At 53.8% G+C, this 17,706-nt stretch overlaps 1 protein-coding gene across 2 annotated transcripts in view; it reads right to left on the bottom strand.

The window, feature by feature from the left end:
- Positions 1–17,706, bottom strand: part of GLI2 (GLI family zinc finger 2) — a 190,790-nt gene that overhangs the window by 10,397 nt on the left and 162,687 nt on the right. The window contains exons 5-8 of one of the 2 annotated variants that reach the window (XM_068969042.1): positions 11,027–11,228; positions 9,129–9,342; positions 7,310–7,484; positions 4,198–4,379 (exon numbers count right to left, since the gene is read on the bottom strand). In XM_068969042.1, the coding sequence (XP_068825143.1) occupies positions 4,198–4,379; positions 7,310–7,484; positions 9,129–9,342; positions 11,027–11,228 (773 nt within the window). The remainder of the gene's footprint in view (positions 1–4,197; positions 4,380–7,309; positions 7,485–9,128; positions 9,343–11,026; positions 11,229–17,706) is intronic. The other variant, XM_068969043.1, reaches the window with a different exon arrangement.

Genomic DNA, 17,706 nt, shown 5'->3' with positions numbered 1-17,706 from the left:
AACAAGCCCACAGAGAGGGATGAGCCCAGCCGCCTGCCCCTCCAGACTACACCTGGTCTGTGCAGACCACCCACCACACGGACCAGCATCCACACGCCAGCCACGCCTCCTCCTGAGTTATCTCAGCTGCTTTTTCTAATTAGTCTTTAAAATGACCATCCATGACGGTCAGAGCCAGCCCCGCTCATCCCAGTCTGGGCTGGGCTCTAGTCTATGGAAAACTTGTGGTTATGATGAAGCTTCCAGGCTGCTAACAGTAGGCATTTATTAGCTGCATTGAGGCAGACCTGCTCACAGTGGGTACATGAGCAGCCTCTCCCAAGATTGCCCCTATGGCTCCAGAAAGTTTTAAATAACAATTTTTCTTTAAGGCCCCATAGCTTGTGGGGTCTCAGTTCCCTGATCAGGGATTGAACCCAGGATACTGGCGGTGAAACTGCCAAGTCCTAACCACTGGACTGTCAGGGAATTCGCTAACCTTTTTATTACAACAGAAACATAAACGAATCCTCTTCTCTCTTTTTGATAGTGACCCATGGGATGTTAGCTTTGTCTTCTTTTCACAAAAACCCAGACTGTTAAAGTGGCTTGCCTAGGACACAGCTAGAGTCTGACTGTGACAGCATGAACTGGGTACTGTGCAGTGCTGCCCCAGGGATAAAATGCCCAGAAAGCAAGGCGGGGCAGCCCAAGACATCCAGCTGATTCTGCAGTGGCAGGGTGCGGGTTGGTGGGTGAGGGGGGTGGCCCTGCCCCTCAGGGCAGCTGGGACCATTTTGGGCAAGGCAGGGAAGTGCACGGCCAGTCAGCCTTCTCTGGACAAGTAGGCCTCAGACCTACCCCATCCAGCACCGCCCTGGGCCCATCACCTGTGTCCCCCCCTTGGCAGTTTCTCCGATGATGGGGAGCAATGGGCCATGGAGGTTTTCTGATACAGGCAACAGAACAAGCTGCTCTCAGTATACATTTGGTTTCCAGTTATTTGCTTTGATGATTTAACTGAAGGCTGCCGTCCTCGTGGGAGCAGGGCTGTTACTACTTCTGAGCTTGGGACACGTGGCTACTTGGGTAGGGCCTCAGGACCTTTATGGCCTTGATCTTTCAGGCTGCCTATTTAACTGGGGATAGGAACTGGCATTTGCCACTCACACAGTAGAATGACAGAGAATACTGGTCCTCTAGGGAGGCTCTTGAGGCCCCATCTGTGTCCTACCTGTAGCCTGGGTCCCTGAGGAGCTAGGAGGGGGGCACGGTGCCCCTTCCATCTCCATCCTCTTTGTTCTCTTGGTCCCCATTGCCACTCCCAGCTTCCACTTCCTCCCCCCACCTCTGGACATGCATTGGCCTAGGTCTCAGCCATTTTTCACTTGTGGCTGTTGAACCTCTGAAAGGTGGTTGGTCCCAACCAGGGAGGGCTGGAAGTGTAAGCCACATACCTGTTTTACAGACTGAGAATGAAAAAAAAGGATGTGAAATAGCTCAAAAATTTTGTTTTATATTGATTGCATACAGAAAGGATAATATTTTAGATATATTGGGTTAAACTATAGGATTCCAATGGATTTTACCTGTCTCCTTTCCCTCTTTTTAAATGTGCTCCTAGCTAATGTAAGATTACATGTGTGCCTGGCATTGGGGCTGGCAGTGTCTTTCTCTTGGACAGCGCTGCTGTAGATCTTTGCAACCTACAAGGCTGCCCAGAGCTGAGCATCTGGATACCAGCAGCCTCTCTCCTTGTGAGACAGAAAACCGCTGGGCCCTTCTGCCCCAGGTGACAGGCCAGACTGTTATGCATACAAATGCCGACACTGAGATAAGCAAAATCTACAGCGCTTTGAACTTCCAGGGAAATCTTACCATATTAGCCTCACTTTCCATTCTGAAAGCTTTTCAAATGATCAAAATGCTTCCTGACAATGCCTTTCATTTTTTTCTTATTGGTTTACTTAGCAACAAATTGTTAATAATTGACTAGGGGCTCTAGCTTATGTGCGTGCCTGGGCCATCCATCTTCTCAGGGAGCACAGAGAGAGATGGAGCTGGGCAGAGCAGGCTGCTCCCTCTCATGGGACCCTGTTTCTTCCAGGGCCAGACGCAGGTGGTTACCTACAGCCCCAGTGACAGCCCTGGGCCCAGGTAGGAGCCTGCAGCTGGAGCCCTGCTTCCCACATCTGGACTGTCTACCTTTCCATGAGGAATCCCCTCCCTGCTCTTTGGAGAAGGCGATGGCATCCCACTCCAGTACTCTTGCCTGGAGAGTCCCATGGACAGAGGAGCCTGGTAGGCTGCAGTCCATGGGATCTCGAAGAGTAGGACACGACTGAGCGACTTCACTTTCACTTTTCACTTTCACGCATTGGAAAAGAAAATGGCGGCCCACTCCAGTGTTCTTGCCTGGAGAATCCCAGGGACAGTGGAGCCTGGTGGGCTGCTGTCTATGGGGTCGCACAGAGTCGGACACGACTGAAGCGATTTTGCAGCAGCAGCAGTCCTTGCTAGAGCATGTTTTACATCCTCCCCTCTGCTCCTCTGGGCTTCCCTGGTGGCTCAGATGGTAAAGAATCTGCCTGCAATGCGGGAGACCTGGGTTCGATCCCTGGGTTGGGAAGATCCCTCTGAGAAGGGAATGGCTACCCACTCCAGTACTCTGACCTGGAGAATTCCATGGACTGTATAGTCCACTGGGTCGCACAGAGTCGGACGCGACTGAGCAACTTTCACTTTCACTCCACCCCTCTGCCTGGGCCCTCTCCCCACCTCAGATCTTCTCCTTCTCCGCTCCATCTTATCGGCTTAAAGCTCACAGCTCCCATGGCCCGGACTCCACCTCAAGACTTGTTTAACCCAAAGAGGTGGCACAGGTTGAAAAGTTACCTTTGAGTCCCTGAGGAATTAGATAAGACCCTGCTTTAAAGGTTCAACATCGGCAGCAATGGATTTGCTAAGAAACTCCAGTTCCCTGGGTAAGAATTTGGGGAGAAAAACCCCAAGGCAAAAGAACCCTACAGTCTTTGAGTGCAAGCTCATGACAAAAGTAAGCAGGGGGAGTGGGTAGTGTCTTAAATGTTGATTTTACAGACCTGGGGAGGAGGTAACTCATGTGGGATAGCCTGTAGGTGTGACCACTGTGTGTGTGTGTGTGTTTGTGTATGTGTGTGTGTTGGTGTGTATCTACCCAGCCGTTGAGCTGCCAGCTTGGTGTAGGTTCATCTTTGTAGGCACTCACTCACTAAAAAGTGTGTGTGTTGGGACTGGGGGCGACTTGTTCTTGACTTAAAGTTCTTTTCTAGATGCAGAGGAGGAGAACACTCGGCTGGTGTGGGGAACAGGGAGGAAGAACTAGGAGAGAATTGCTGTGTTTGGAGGGCTGCTCTCTGCGAAGTGTTTATGCTGGTGTCATAGTCAGCCTTCAGCCCTCTGTAGGGTGGGCTCCACCTTTATTTACAGGAGGGAAAAACTGAGGCTCCCAGAGGTGCAGCCACTTGTTCAGAACTGCTTGGCTCGCTGTGGTGGGGTCAGGTAGGAAGCCAGGCACCTCCTGCCTTAAGCCCCTGTTCCTTCCTTTTGTACTGCTCAAGTTAGCCCGCAGTGGCCGCTGCTATAGGGAGTTTAGAGGCAGACCCTGAAGAGCACACCCAGTTCTCATGATCTTCTCTGGTCTCCTGATCTGTCAGTAACTAGGCATTTTTAAGCAGCTCACTCCTCATATGCGTGTATACATTCAACTGCACCCATGTACACTGAGTATCAGTGCATGGTCTCCAAGAGGAAATGACCAATTCCTTCCTCCATGGGAGAAACTTCTTTCAGACTTCAGTGTTAGGTTTGTTATATCTTGTGGGCACTGGCTGACTTAACTAATCTTCTTTCCCTCTTTGCACTGACTGCCAGGAAGCTTAAAGAAAAAATAGAGAGATGTGTATGTGACCTCTAGCTCAGAATACTTGGTTTTTAATACTAACTTTATTCTGGGCTTTATTTTACTGCTCCTTTTCCTTCTAATTTTCTCCTTATTTTTCTTCCTCTCTTGTACGACATATGTATTTATAAGCCCCACTTTAGACATAAGTAAGGCTTTGGTAAGTAATCATGCCTCCCACTTGCCCAGGAGGTGGTGCAGGCACCTCTGGGAGTCCCTTCTCTCTAGCAGAGGACCTGGAAGCTCCATGTGGCCGGGTGTGGTGCTCAGGGGCTTACGTGCACCAGCTGCTCCTGGGTGTCGTACTCCTTGGTGCAGTCCTCCCAGTGGCAGTTGGTCTCATAGATGACCACCTCAGCCTCCTGCTTACAATCGTCTCTCTCCAGGTCCTCCTTGAGGTCAGCCAGCTGCTCCTGGGGGAGTGGGGCAGAGCATACCCACGTGAACCTTGTACAGCCACCTGGTCCCAGGGAAAGGTCACTGTCAGCCCCGTGAAGGCTGTGCCAAGGACCCACGGGCTGGTCTAGGTGGAGGCACACCTGCGCTCACATACACATCACACGCGTGCACCCACAAGCACGCACATATGCTGGCTTGTCATCACCCAGGTGTCCCATCACATCCTGGGTCCGGTGGACATATCTATGAGAACAGGAGACAGGAGGGCAGTGACTTTTGCTTATCGGATGTGGTCTCCTCCGGGGAGAGCTGGGGTGGGCCCCACAGGCTGGGATGGGGCATTTGTATTCACAGCGTGTATATGAATAGGGTCAGCTCTTGTTTGGAGGCAAAAGGAAACTCCACACACGCTGGCCTGGCCTTATCCTTGTACTGTCCCCTCCTCCCAAGGTCATACATGGCACCGAGTACTCTCCCAGCATCGGCTTCCCTGCAACAGGCCTAAAATGTGGGTGTTTGTATGCTGCTACCACAGCCAGGCACCCTAACATTCAAGTGGAGGCTGACCGTTCCCTCCAGAACACATTTGTGGTTATCTAGGTCTGGGTTCATGTCTCTGGCCACGCTGGAGCCCACACGTGCCCATTTCAGGGGGAAGGAAAGGCCCCTAAGGTGCGCCTTCCACTGATTACAGGCATCAAAGCTCCTTTCAAAGAGGACAAAGCCTTTTCCTCCAGAAGCAGCAACAGACTGAGAGTAAACCCCACAGGGCCGCCCCCATCCCAGCTGATGCTAACAGAGCTCGTGGGGGCGGGTAGCCTCAAAGCAGGGAGCCCGGGACAATCTGAGTGGTTCCAGGAGAGGGCCTGGGGAGAGGCACAGATGGCCAGGTTGGGAGGCAGGCCTGGCGAGGACCCCCAGAGCGGGCCGAGGCCTCCCCAGGACCCGTTGGCCTACAGGGAAGGCTCAGGGCAAAGCCAGGCAAAGGGGCAGATGTTAGGGGACCTGTTTCACTTGCAAACTATTTCCAAAATGGCGGGAATGTTCTGTCTTTCAAAAGAGCCTCCAGGGAAAGCATTCATAGCTCAGGCTGAGTTGGGGGACAGATACCTTCTCCCCATAGCCAGGCACCCCAGCCCCCACAGGCTCTAGAGACTCAATGAATCGGAGACTGCAGCCCCCACTTCAGCCTCCCTCCAGAAGCTGAGTGCATTTCTTGGGGCAGAAACCAGCCCTGTGACCCGTCCATGGCTGTTGCAGACTCGCATCCAGGACCGGCTTTCCAAAATGCTACACGGGCTCCTCCAAGAGGCAGGTTCTAAGTGTCATTTCCCAGAGCACCTTACAATCAATGTTTGCGTTCTGGAAAATGATGACATGTTGTTCAGTAAGTCCCCAGGCAGCAGCACTCAGCCCACCTTAAAAGGAGGGGCGGGAACATGCTGTCCCGAACATCTAGCAATGGGTGGGGCCTCTGAATGCCTCGGCACTTCCAGAAAAACTGGAGATAACCTTATTACTCCTCAAGCTGCCTGATCTGCTTATTTCAGAAAAGGCTGAAAAAGCTGCCAGGTGGACCTGAGCGGAGGAGGACGGAGAAGAAGAGGGGCAGGTCTCCAGATTCAGCGGGGTGGCATCCTAGCCCAGGAGTCTGAGGGCTGAAGCCCAGGAGGGACTTGTTCTGTTCTGCCAAGCAAAAGAGCCCATCCACCTTGCAAGTGAGTCAGGGAGCAAAGGAGTCAGGTCACTGAATCAGGACCCTGAGTGACATGGTGACAGCCTCCTGGTGAAAAACGCCTGTCTTTTCCTGACATGAGGTGGGAGCCGAGCTGGGCAGGAGGGAGGGCTCTGTGTGCCAGCCCCCACCCCATCCCCTGACACCAGGTTGAGTGAGGAAAGGCAGCAGGCTCCCCGGGGCTGAGCGCCCTTGCCTGAACTGCCCCCCACAATGCCCTGCAGTCCTGTCCCTGCAGCTCCAGTGCATTTATCTCCCTTGGATGCGTGCTGTCCTCATCAATTTCAACGGCCCCCAGTGATGGCCGGCCGCGTGGAGACCATGCATCACACGGAGATGCTTTGGCGTCAGTGAAGGGAGAAAAATTTGTCACCAACCCCTGTGTTTGCCTGACAATAACAGGACCCAATATTTCATAAAAATTAAGTGCCTGGAGCATGCCCGATGGCTTACAGGTTTGATAAAGGATGGTCCGGCAGAGGTAGGGGAGATGGGGACCAGAGGCCCCCAGGATGCTCAGTGTCAAAGCTGCTGATTCTGCAGTAATGGGTGGAGGTACCATGAGAGGCGGCCCTGGAGCTCAGTATGCACACTGACCCTCCCAGGAGCTGGGGCTACATGCCTGCCAGCCTGATGCTGGAACAAGTGGCAGGATCTCCAGGGACCTCAGAGGCCCATTATGGGCCTCAGGTGGCTCTGTTCCTCTCCTTCCCACCAGAACCTGTCCCCTCTCCCCTCCTGCACACTGGAACACTCACTCCCTCAACTTGGCACTGAGTCCTTAGAAAACCTTACCTCCCAGCTACTGCACACCAGGCCCTGTGCAAACCCAGTGGCGCAGAGCCAAACCAGGCACTGTTCCTAAAGCATCACCTTTCTAAAGCTGACCATGCAGCGCAGGAGACAAAGTGACCCAGAAGCTGGCGGGGTGGGGGTGGGGGAGCCTCTGGGCGGATGTGACTCCTACTGTCCAGGGGATAAAGTGGGGGACAGATTTCCAGGAGAGGGAGCGAGGACAGGCCTGAGCCGTTCAGGGGCTGTAAGCGACTCAGTTTACCTGGGGCTTGTGCTGCAGACCCAGCATCCTTGCCTCCCTTCCTTCTTTCGTTCAGCGGGTGCTTGATGAGCACATGGGGTGCAGGGAGCAGGGACACATCTCCAGCCCTCCTTGAACTCACAATGTGCCCTCTCTGGGTCATTCATTTACTCATTCATTCATGCAAGCTGTTCATCACCCATTCCCAACAGTGAGTCACGGCCCCTAGGGGACGAGGCCAGGCCCCGGCCCAAGGACAGCTGGCAGGTTACCTGTGTTAGGGTCAGTGGGGAGGCTGGCCGCAGGCCGTCGGCTTCAGTTTTGACCTTGCTGCGCTTGTGAATGATGATGGGGTTGACGGTGCTGCTCACGGCCGACTCGCTGCTCTGCTTGTTCTGAAAGAAGGGAGCATAGAGGGACCCATCACATGCAGGCAGGACCTCCCAAGTTTTCCTGAGGCTTTGCCTCTGGGACTTTCTGCACACAGACCATCTATGTCAACACTTGTGACTGCAGTTTCAGAAACACTCCCACCCCCACCCCAGCTCAGTCCTCAGGCCCAGGCACAGCCAGGAGAGCCCAGAGCTTGGCCCATCAGCACCCTCCTCCCCATTATGTAGCCCCCACCCCACACAGATGGAGCAGGAGACCCTCTCTTTTCGAAATGCTGGCGACCCCCACCCCTGACTCAGTGGCCTCAACTTCTCAGCCGTCCGAGTCAGGGGCAACTCTGAGGACAATAGGGCCTGGCCACTCAGGGAATAGGACAGAAGAGCGTGGTTCCTCGGGACAAGCAGGTTAGAGCTACAGTATCAGTTGTTCAGTTGCTCAGTTGTGTCTGACTCTTTGTGACCCCATGGACTGCAGCACGCCAGGCCTCCCTGTCTTATACCATCTCCTGGAGTTTGCTCAAACTCATGTCCATTGAGTCGGTGATGCCATCCAATGATCTCATCCCCTGTCGTTCCCTTATCCTCCTGCCTTCAATCTTTCCCGCCATTAGGGTCTTCCAGTGAGTCAGCTCTTCACTTCAGGTGGCCAAAGTATTGGAGCTTCAGCTTCAGCATTAGTCCTTCCAATGAATATGCAGGGTTGATTTCCTTTAGGATTTACTGGTTTGATCTCCTGGCTCCCCAGGGGACTCTCAAGAGTCTTCTCCAGCACCACAGTTCAAGTGTCAGGGGATGTGGCAGAAGCTGACAGCCACCCTCTGGGGGAGGTGCCAGGTGGCTGGCTGGAGCCCTAGGGAGAACTTTCTTGAAAAGAGCTGCTCCTAAACTGAGTGGCCTGTGCTTCACCTCAAGAACTGTCATCATGGGTGCTAACCGGGATCCAGGTGGACCCAGGTACAACGACTTAATATAGATGGCAGGCCCTATTCTGCAGGGGCGTCAGCTCAGGCTGAAAGAGCTTTCGGGCAAATCAGGGTTCAAAGCACTGTCTGATTCCAAGGCCTGTGCCCTCCTCACTGTCTCACACTGTCTTAGTGACTCTAGTTACATTTCCTCATCTGCAAAAAAGGACCTCATTCATTCATCAAATGCTTATGGCACCAAGTGTGTGCCAGGTACTGTGTGAGTGGGCCCAGGCCTGTCCAAGGACCATTGGGAAAGTCAAATAAGATGGCTATCATGCTCTAAAACTAAGCTACATGGTATTAGCCATGCCTCCATCTGTTTCATCCATGTTACATGCTATGTAAGAAGTCCCTGTATGATGCCTGACTCTGAATCCTAGAGTTTCTCTAGGCTCATTAGTCTTATTAGACAGATGGCCAAAAAACAGAGGCTGGGCACTTGCCCACAGGGAGTGAGGGCAGTGTGAGGCCCCAGGGCAGTGTGAAGTCAAGTGGATGCCCTCCTGACTGGGCATCCAGCCTATGGCCGATTTGATCACGTGGTCTCTGCCCAGAGGTATCCTGCCAGCCAGACCTATGTCCAGAGTCCTTCCACAAGTTCTTGGCATGAGATGGCCACGATCAGCCTTCCCTGGGTTCATAGCAGTAGCTGGTGGGCCCCCTGCTCCCTGCACCCACCTACCTGATTGGCGTCACTCAGACAGTTGCTGCTGCTACTGAGCTGGGTGGGTGTGGCATTGATGGAGGTGAAGGCCACTGGCTGCTGGGCCAGGAAGGTGGGCGAGGGCTGGATCAGGGGTGGCGTGTGTCCGAAGGCTGAGCCCAGGCCCCTCTGCTGGCTCAGGATCTGCTGGTAGGCCACGGGGTTGATGGGGTGGGGGAAGGTGAAGGCTGGGCTGCAGAGAAGGGCAGACAAGGTGAAGGAGTAGGGTTGGGCTGGGGTGGGGGGCATGGTTCTGTGAGGCTCACACGTCCTGGGCAGACAGACCCTGCCCAGAGATCAGGATGGTCACGTTGTTGACCTTTCCCCATCACTGTGACTTTACCTCACTCAAGCACCAGCTGCGGCTCCCCACTGCCTGCTGTCTCAGTCATCCTCTTCAGTGCTAGACACTAGGCCCTGCCCCAGGATGCAGCCTTCTGCCCTGACAAGTCACTCCCCACATCCTGGCCCTTCGCTGCTCTGATGCCTGAGATGCACCCCTGCATCACTGATGCTCCTGGACTATTTGAATCCATTTTGACCTCTGAAGTCTGTTCTAATGCCCCCTCGTCCAGGAAGTGCACCCTGAGCCCTCTGTTCACATTCTCCTCTTTTCTTGAGCTCCTACTGCACTTCTGAGCTCTACCAGGCCACCTGCCTATGAACCCACCATTCTTTACAGAACAAGATCTATCAAGGGAGAAATGGTACCCTCTGAGGCCAAGTCGTACAAGATGCTGTGGCTTCCTCCCTGCTCTCTGTGGGATCACTTCCCGCGGGGACTGGGGGAAGGGGAGCTGGCTGCCATGCTGTGAGTATGCTCAAGCAGCATGTGGGGGGCTCCTGTGAAGAGGAGCTGAAGCTTGCGCAAATAGCCCCGAGGGCGAGCCTTCCTGGAAACAGATGCCCAGATGCAGGTGAGTCTCACTGGCCGACAACTTGACGGCAACCTCCTGAGACCTGAGGCTAAGCCAGTCTCATACTCCTAACCTTTAGAAATGGTGCAAGATGGTAAATGTCTACTGTTGTTTGAAACCACTACCACACTGTTTTTTGGTTTCTGTTTGTTCTGCCATGCACCAAAAGATAACAGATGCAATCATTATCCTTCCTCGTCCTGGTCCTTGGGCTGAGCTCTCCTGACATTCCTATCTGCATCCCCTGCCCTCTTTCTGGAGGGCCATGGGAAGGACGTGGGTTTCAGTCAGGTTGGCTGGAGTCTGAGTTCTCTCAACAGCCAAGGGCTGCACAGAGGGGACAGGGTAGGCACTGTTGAGGAGGTTTGGGTGTGCCATGCTGTGACCCAGGAGGGAGGCCTCTGCCAGCCCAGACATGTGAAGGCCAAGTCAGTATCGTACTTCCAGTACCCCAGTGCTGGTCAGGGACACCCACTGAAATATTAGGAAAGTCAGCCTTTGACTTTATGGTGGAATCTTTCATAATAGGCTTGGTAAGGGTAACTAATCACATCAGAAATTGTTTGGTGGGTGAAAAACAGACTCACGAAGATGCACCCAAATGTTGGCACATTTCAACATCATCCCTGCTGGATTTGAATTCATGGAATAGTAGCCAAGTCGGCTGACTTACAAATACAGCAAGTCCTATAAATAATAAGGTGCTACTGGATAGCACAGGGAACTATATTCAATATCTGGGCTAAAACATCATGGAAAAGAATATGAAAAAGAATATCTGTTTAACTGAGTCATTTTGCTGTACAGCAGAAACTAACACAACACTGCAAATCAACTATACTTTAACAAATTAAAAAATAATACAAGTCTTGTCTTTCTCCTGGGATGGCCTGTGCAGACCCTCCCCTCTGGGCCCCCGCCAGGCTTCCGTTCCTGCCCCAGCTCTTGGCCCGGGCTCACCTGAGGGCACCGGCCGACAGGTGTCCATAGGAGCCGCTGGCGGCCGAGCTGCTGCGGGAGTTGTTGATGTAGGCCACCAGCGAGTTGGGCGAGGTCCGGATCATGCGCTGGAGGTCGAGGCTGGCGTCTGAGAGCGGGGAGATGGACAGCGCTCGCTTGCGGCTCAGGCGGGGTGTCACCCGGGGGCTGGAGAAACGCGACACTGTGGAACATCCAAGCCAAGCCACATCAGCATGATGGCGGTCGCAGAGGGGATGGGAAGGGGGTTGGGACTCGGGGGAAGGGGACTGGTCTGACGGGACTGCAGCTCTGCCCCTGTCCAGCTGGGGGCTCTGGGGCATGGGCCTCTCTCAATCTCAGCTTGCCCTTCAGCAGCACGGATCTGTCCACACCTGATGTGCCGCGGAGCCGTGTCTGTGCCTCTCCTGTTAGACACACAGAGGCCGGGACTGCACGCAGCGATGCTTGAGGGCACGACAGCCTAGGTGCACACCGTAGGTGAGCTGCCTGGTGGCCTCTCATTAAGGGAACCCACCCGAGAAGCCAGCATCAGGCCTGAGGAGCGGGGCCCAGCAGCCACTCTGCCCCTCCCCGACCCTCCCCAGGGGCAGCCCACCTCCCTGGCTTCTCACAGACGGCTTAGAGTCGCCTGTTCTGCATATTTGTCTATTACATAAGTGGAATTATCTTTCTCCTCCAGCTTCCTTCATCCAGCATGATCAGCTGTATGATACACAGGCGCACACACACACTTACACGCTAACTGACTGCCCATGAGTCCTCTCTCCCCTCCCCGGTACATACACACACAACTGCAGGGAGAGAGGAGGACCTGCCCCCAGCAGGGCTCCCTGTTCCCACAGGCTCCTGCTTACAGCCTCTCCTCTGCTGCGTAGGGTCCTGTTCTCCCCTCTGGACACACAGAGGCCTCGAAATGTTTTGACACCATCTCTGGACAACGACCCACCCGCCAAGGTTTCCAACTTCTCCAGGCCCTCCCTGGGCCCGTTCCCTCACTGTAAAGGGCAGACTCCATGGCTGTGCTGTAGAGTGAATCAGGTGACGTGTGAGCCACACCTGGCACAGGGGCATGCTGTACCCCTGCCTGCCCTCTTCCCTTCTGTGGGATGCAGGCGCATTTGGGCTGGAGGGGTTGCCTGTGAGCAAGAGCAGTGGCTACTGGAACCCAGCCTCTGATGCACGTGGCCTGGCCCAACCCACTCCCATGCCTGGGCTCGCGATGCCTTCTCCCTTCTGCCTGCTCAGACCCTGTAGGTCCCTGCTCCAGGAAGACGTAGGCTGTCCTGGCTGCAGGGTCAGCATATCAGGGTGCCACACCACCAGCACTGTAGGAGCACTGAGGGCAGGAGTGAACCCTGTGACCCTCTGAACTCCCACCCCCAGGACCAGCTGGCCCCCTAGAAGCCCACAGCCACCAAGTGAAGAAGCCTCAGCTGAGCCGCTGCTCCACTGTCTCCTGCCCTGGGGGGCGACCACGCCTGGCTCTCCCCCAACCCTTATCCTTGGCTGGCAAATCTGGGAAATCCCTTACTGCTGGGCCCCGAGGAGAAATACCTCTCTGAGGCTGTGGAGAGGATAGAGGCCCTGGAATCCTCCGGCTGCAAGGGGATTCTGGTATTTTCTCTCCTAACTGTCTCCCTTATGGATGAGGGATGCTGGGTCCAAGACCAATGGCCTGGGGTGGGGTGAGGGCTGGTACCCTGTATGTATGTCTGTACAAGTCAGCTGCATGGCTTGGGGCAAACTGTTAAGCTGTACAAGACTGGAATGTTCCTCCATGTCTTTAGTATAAAATGGGAACCCTTTCAACACTGGGGTCACCAGGCTGCAATGGGATGACAGACACTGAGATGGCCTGGGTACTCCAAAATACTCCACAGTTGCAGCATGCATGTAGTTGTAGACTTTGTTTTCAACCAGAAGGATGAAGCACTTGTAGCATATCTTTGTTTTTGTCTGTGTATTCTGTTTGGGTTCTGAGAACTGGGGCTTGTATATCTTTTAGGAAGCAGGGCTATGGTGGGTACACAGAAGGTGCTCCATAGATGCTGTGGGGGACACTGCCTCACAGAGGGGCCCAGGAGCATGGCTGGCACCCAGGCCAGCAGGTGACACACTGAGACCATGTCACCATCTTTCTCTTGTGGTGGGAAGGAGCCCAGGAACACAAGGTCAGCCTGATGGAGGCTGGGCTGTGCTGCACTCACCCATCCGAACAATCATTCTAGACCAAGAACAGACACATCCTGGCCCGTCAGCAACTAGAGATGGTGTGTATCCCTTTGGTGTGGTGTTTGGATAAATGCCTGCTTCTGGATTTTGATGTGATGTATAACCCAGCGATGGCCACCAATTAGGACATTCAGACCCACTGTTGCAATTAACAGCCACCACTGTGCCCCAAGAGTGTCCCCCGGAAGTTGGTAATGGACAGGGAAGTCTGGCATGCTGCAGTCCATGGGGCCGCAAAGAGTCAGACATGAACTGAACGGTCCCCCGAGATGCAAACCCAGCTGTGCAAATAAGAAACTGAGGTTTGGGGAGGTTAGAAACTTGCTCAAGGGCAGGATTCGGACCCAGGTCCAGGGGAGCCCTGATGCGTGGCTTTTCTGGGTCTTCAGTGTCCACCTTCAGAGAGGTGGGGAGGGGCGGGGCCGGCGAGATCTCACCACAAACTGCTTTCCATTCCCCACTTGAAGCAGCTCTGACAGTGAACTTTCGGACAGCAGTTGCTCACCTGGCCTCCCGCATCTGCAGAGCAGCAGCCCTAGTTCAGCCCACACAGCTCCACTCCTGCAGGGCTGGGCCTTGTGGGCACCCGCCACCCATACAGCAGCAGGGTTGGGGAGTGGGAGTCGGCCTGACCCTTCCTCATCTCCCTCACAGCTGAGTCTCCGCTGAAGCCCTTCACATGCCCCCTTTCTCTCGACTTCCACCAGTCCAGCCCACCAACTGCCTAGGGCATCCCGGGGCCCTTAACTAACTGCCATCCAATCCGCATTCCTCAGTATGGCCAAGCCAGATCACATCCTTGTCTCTGCCCACCCCAAACCTCTCCAGAGCTCCCGCTGCTGTTATGAAAAAGGCACACGTTCTCAGCGTGGCTTACACAGTGGCCCTGTGGTGCCCCCGCCTGCCTCCCTCGCCAGCCTCCTCCCGTCCCTGGCACAGGCCTCTGCATGTACTATTTCCTCTGTCTGCAGTGCTCTGTCCTCAGCTGGGTCATCACTTTCCCCAGGAAAACGTCGCTGACCTCCTGGAGTTGGGCTGCCCTTCCTGCTGCATCATCACTTTCCCCAGGAAAACGTCGCTGACCTCCTGGAGTTGGGCTGCCCTCCCTGCTGCCCCGGATGATCTCAGGGCACCCCAGTCCCTTCTGAGGGAGTTTGAACCCTCTTGTGTATGTCTGGTTGCTCCTGTTCCTCCTGCCTCCGTGAATCAGGGACAAGGGCTCCCTGCTCACCACTGAATCCCAGCACTGGGATCAGCTGGCTCTGTGGTTAGCTCACTGGAGATGCTAAACACTGGGCATGGGGCAGAGGCCTGGTGTGTCAAGGGAGAATGGTTCAAAGTCAGTATTTACTGAGTGCCCAAGGGTGTCTGTGACTTCTAAGCATTTTAAAGTATAAACCAGTTTAGTCTTCACAACTGTCCCATAGGGAAGGGACTATTATAAGCCACATTTTACAAAGGGTAAGACAAGAAGTTTGCCCAGAGTCTCACAGCCAGGGGAAGTAGAGAATGATTGAAAAGCAGGACACCAGAACCATCACCGCACTGCTTCTGCCCAGGTGGTGAGGACAGATAACCAGGGATGGCTTTCATGGGCTTGGGGGCCCTAGGTGGAGACACACACACCCACAGCAATGGGCGCACACAGACAGACTGATGTGTAGTGGCTGTCCTGGGTGCATGACTTAGCCTCTCGAGCCTCCCTATACTCATCCGTACAATGGGTGCAGTGCAGCAGTTTTCCCCTGACAACTCAGGGACAGCACCATGGACAGTGCCTCAAACCCAGTAGAGCTTCCAAAATGAAGCTGAATTAATATGGCTTCTTTTGGAGACAGCAATGGCACCCCATTCCAGTACTCTTGCCTGGAAAGTCCCATGGAGGAGCCTAGTGGGCTGCCGTCTATGGGGTCGCACAGAGTCGGACACGACTAAAGTGACTTAGCAGCAGCAGCAGCAATATGGCTTCTTTAGGGGCAAGGAGGACTCTTTTGGTGAGCAAGGTGAGCTTAGAGCTAATAATGGAATAAAGTACAGCAAATCTAGGGAATGCCCTGTTGGGCCAGTGGTTAGGTCTCCATGCTTCCCCTGCATGGGTTTGATCCCTGGCTGGGGAACTAAGATCCTGCATCCCTGGGCAGCCTTAAAATAATAATAATAATAAAAAGCCAGCAGATCTAGAGAGAAATGACCACACAGGGCCACACAGGAGGACGTCTGTCCCTAAACACTCATCCAACCACCTGCATCCTCTAAGCTTCTTAATTCTTGTTTACTGGGTTCATTCCTTGTTCATGATCACTTTAAAGGCAACTCTAAGCAAGATGTAAAAGTGAATCTTTCAAAAAGACTTCTATTATGAACTGAGTGGCAAATGGGAAAATACATGGGCGGAGTGAGATGTAATATCACACAAATTAAGAAATACACACATCTTTGTAATATGTTAAAAAAAGATTTTGCTACTAATATTTGGATTCCCACCCTCACGAGCGCCCCTAACAAGAGGAAACAGGCCAAATCTGACAGTGATATTCATCTCTGTTATTCCCACCCCTCAAGGGAAATATGTTTATTAATGTGCCTCTTCCCTTGATAAATTACTAAATAGAAAGAAAAGCCTGGCACTCATTTCCCGTGGCTTCTCCTGTGATTTATGACTGGGATTGGTGGAGTCGTCACGTCCATTCATCTGTGGATGCCCCTGTTCTGATAGCCAACAGCCACTGCGTGACCAGCCACCTGCCTGCTCTCACCTGGGCGCACGCCAGATGCCACCTAGTCCTGCCATCACCTGCATCTGGACCACGTTTAATCCATTAGTCCTTCCTTTTGTTTATCTGTGTGTTAGTTCAAGCACCCATTAGACCCTTGCACAGCAGCTGCCCAGCACAGGCCTGGACACTGTGGGGGCTGCAAGCAAGGATGCTTGGCCTCGTCTCCTGGATCTCAGAATCCCAGTGAGAGGACACAGTGGTACCTGCAGCTCCAGGCAGGATTCGACAGATACCACCTAAGCAGGGTGAGCCCGGGCAACCCTGGAGTGCTGGCAGGGGTGGGAGGGGGAGTGTGGCTTTTCCTGGGGCAGCTGGGATCAGCAGGAGATGTAAAATCAGATCCTGGACCTAGGAAGACCCAGTGTCTGTCCCTGTCTACAGGCTCTGAGCTGGGTGTCAGAAATGGGAAATCCCATGGACAGAGGGGCCTGGCGGGCTACAGTCCATGGGGTTGCAAAGACAGTTGGACACGACTGAGTGATTGAGCTCACAAATGCAGCCTCGTGTCAGGGCTCCTGAACTCTCACCCCTGCTCAGGGAGCATTCCTGCACGGCCCAGCCCCTCACTCAGATCACTTCTGGATTCACTGAGGAGATGCTCTAAGGAAATCTAGCTTGAGGACCTTAACCTGCCCCACACTTAGCTGTCCACAAACCTTCTTGTGGGGGAGTAAAAAGCACCAAGGTTTTGGAGCCCAGAGGTGTGAGATTGAGGGTATTTTCTGGATCTGTGATAGAGATAAAAGAAATGTAGGGCTCTGGGCCTGAGGCTCCTCACCTGGACAGGGAATTCCTAACACTTGTGTCATGAGACTGTTTCTGCAGCTCTACCAGATGACCTGGACACACCATCCAGCCTGAGCCTGCACTCAGCACCCTGCCCCTGGTCTCCCTCCTGTTGGCGGGCTGGGCGCAGACTCCCCACCCAAATGAGGCCTCTATCAGTCCCTCGGTCACCTCCTCTGCCTCTCTGTGGTGTGATCAATGTAATTGGTTTCTGAAACCTCCCTGGACCTGCAGGCAGCATAAAGAACGGGCATCAGAACGGAGGTGACATCCGATTCAAATTAGTGTCAATATGACGATAAAATATACAGCTCCAAGGAAATATGGTCTGTAAACAGACAACATTTCAATCGGAAACATTTCAATCTTCTCAATGTGGTGAGGGTGGGAGGGGCTGGGATTGCAGCTGCTGCCAGTCTGCCGTTAAATCACCGATACTCAACAGCATCACATGAGAAAATTCCATCTTAAGGCCCCGGTGACAACCAGTGACTTCCTCGCTCTCTAGAGAACCACTAGGCAGAATGATAACCTTGGATTCCCTGACTGGTTATCTATTACCTTCCAAAGGCACATTATTCCACAGCTTCTGGCTATAAATCAGCCTCCTTAAAGAATGGGGCAATGGTCCTTCATTGACCACCTGGAGGCTCCAGCAGAGGCGGGGGGCTTCCTCAGGCAATGCCTCTTGTCCTGCCCACAGCCTGGCCTCGTGCTCTGGAGGGCAGAGAGAGGGCTTGGCTTTTCCATTTAATAAGTCCCCACCACCTCCAGCCTCACTGCTAAGACTGGGGCATCTCCCCCAGCCTAGGACACACACACAACCCAAAGGAGACCACTTTTGGCTTGACAGATACACAGATG

The sequence above is a fragment of the Capricornis sumatraensis genome, chromosome 3, assembly GCF_032405125.1.
Source record: "Capricornis sumatraensis isolate serow.1 chromosome 3, serow.2, whole genome shotgun sequence".
NCBI lineage: Eukaryota > Metazoa > Chordata > Mammalia > Artiodactyla > Bovidae > Capricornis > Capricornis sumatraensis.
This window is presented reverse-complemented; position numbering and strand designations above follow the sequence as displayed.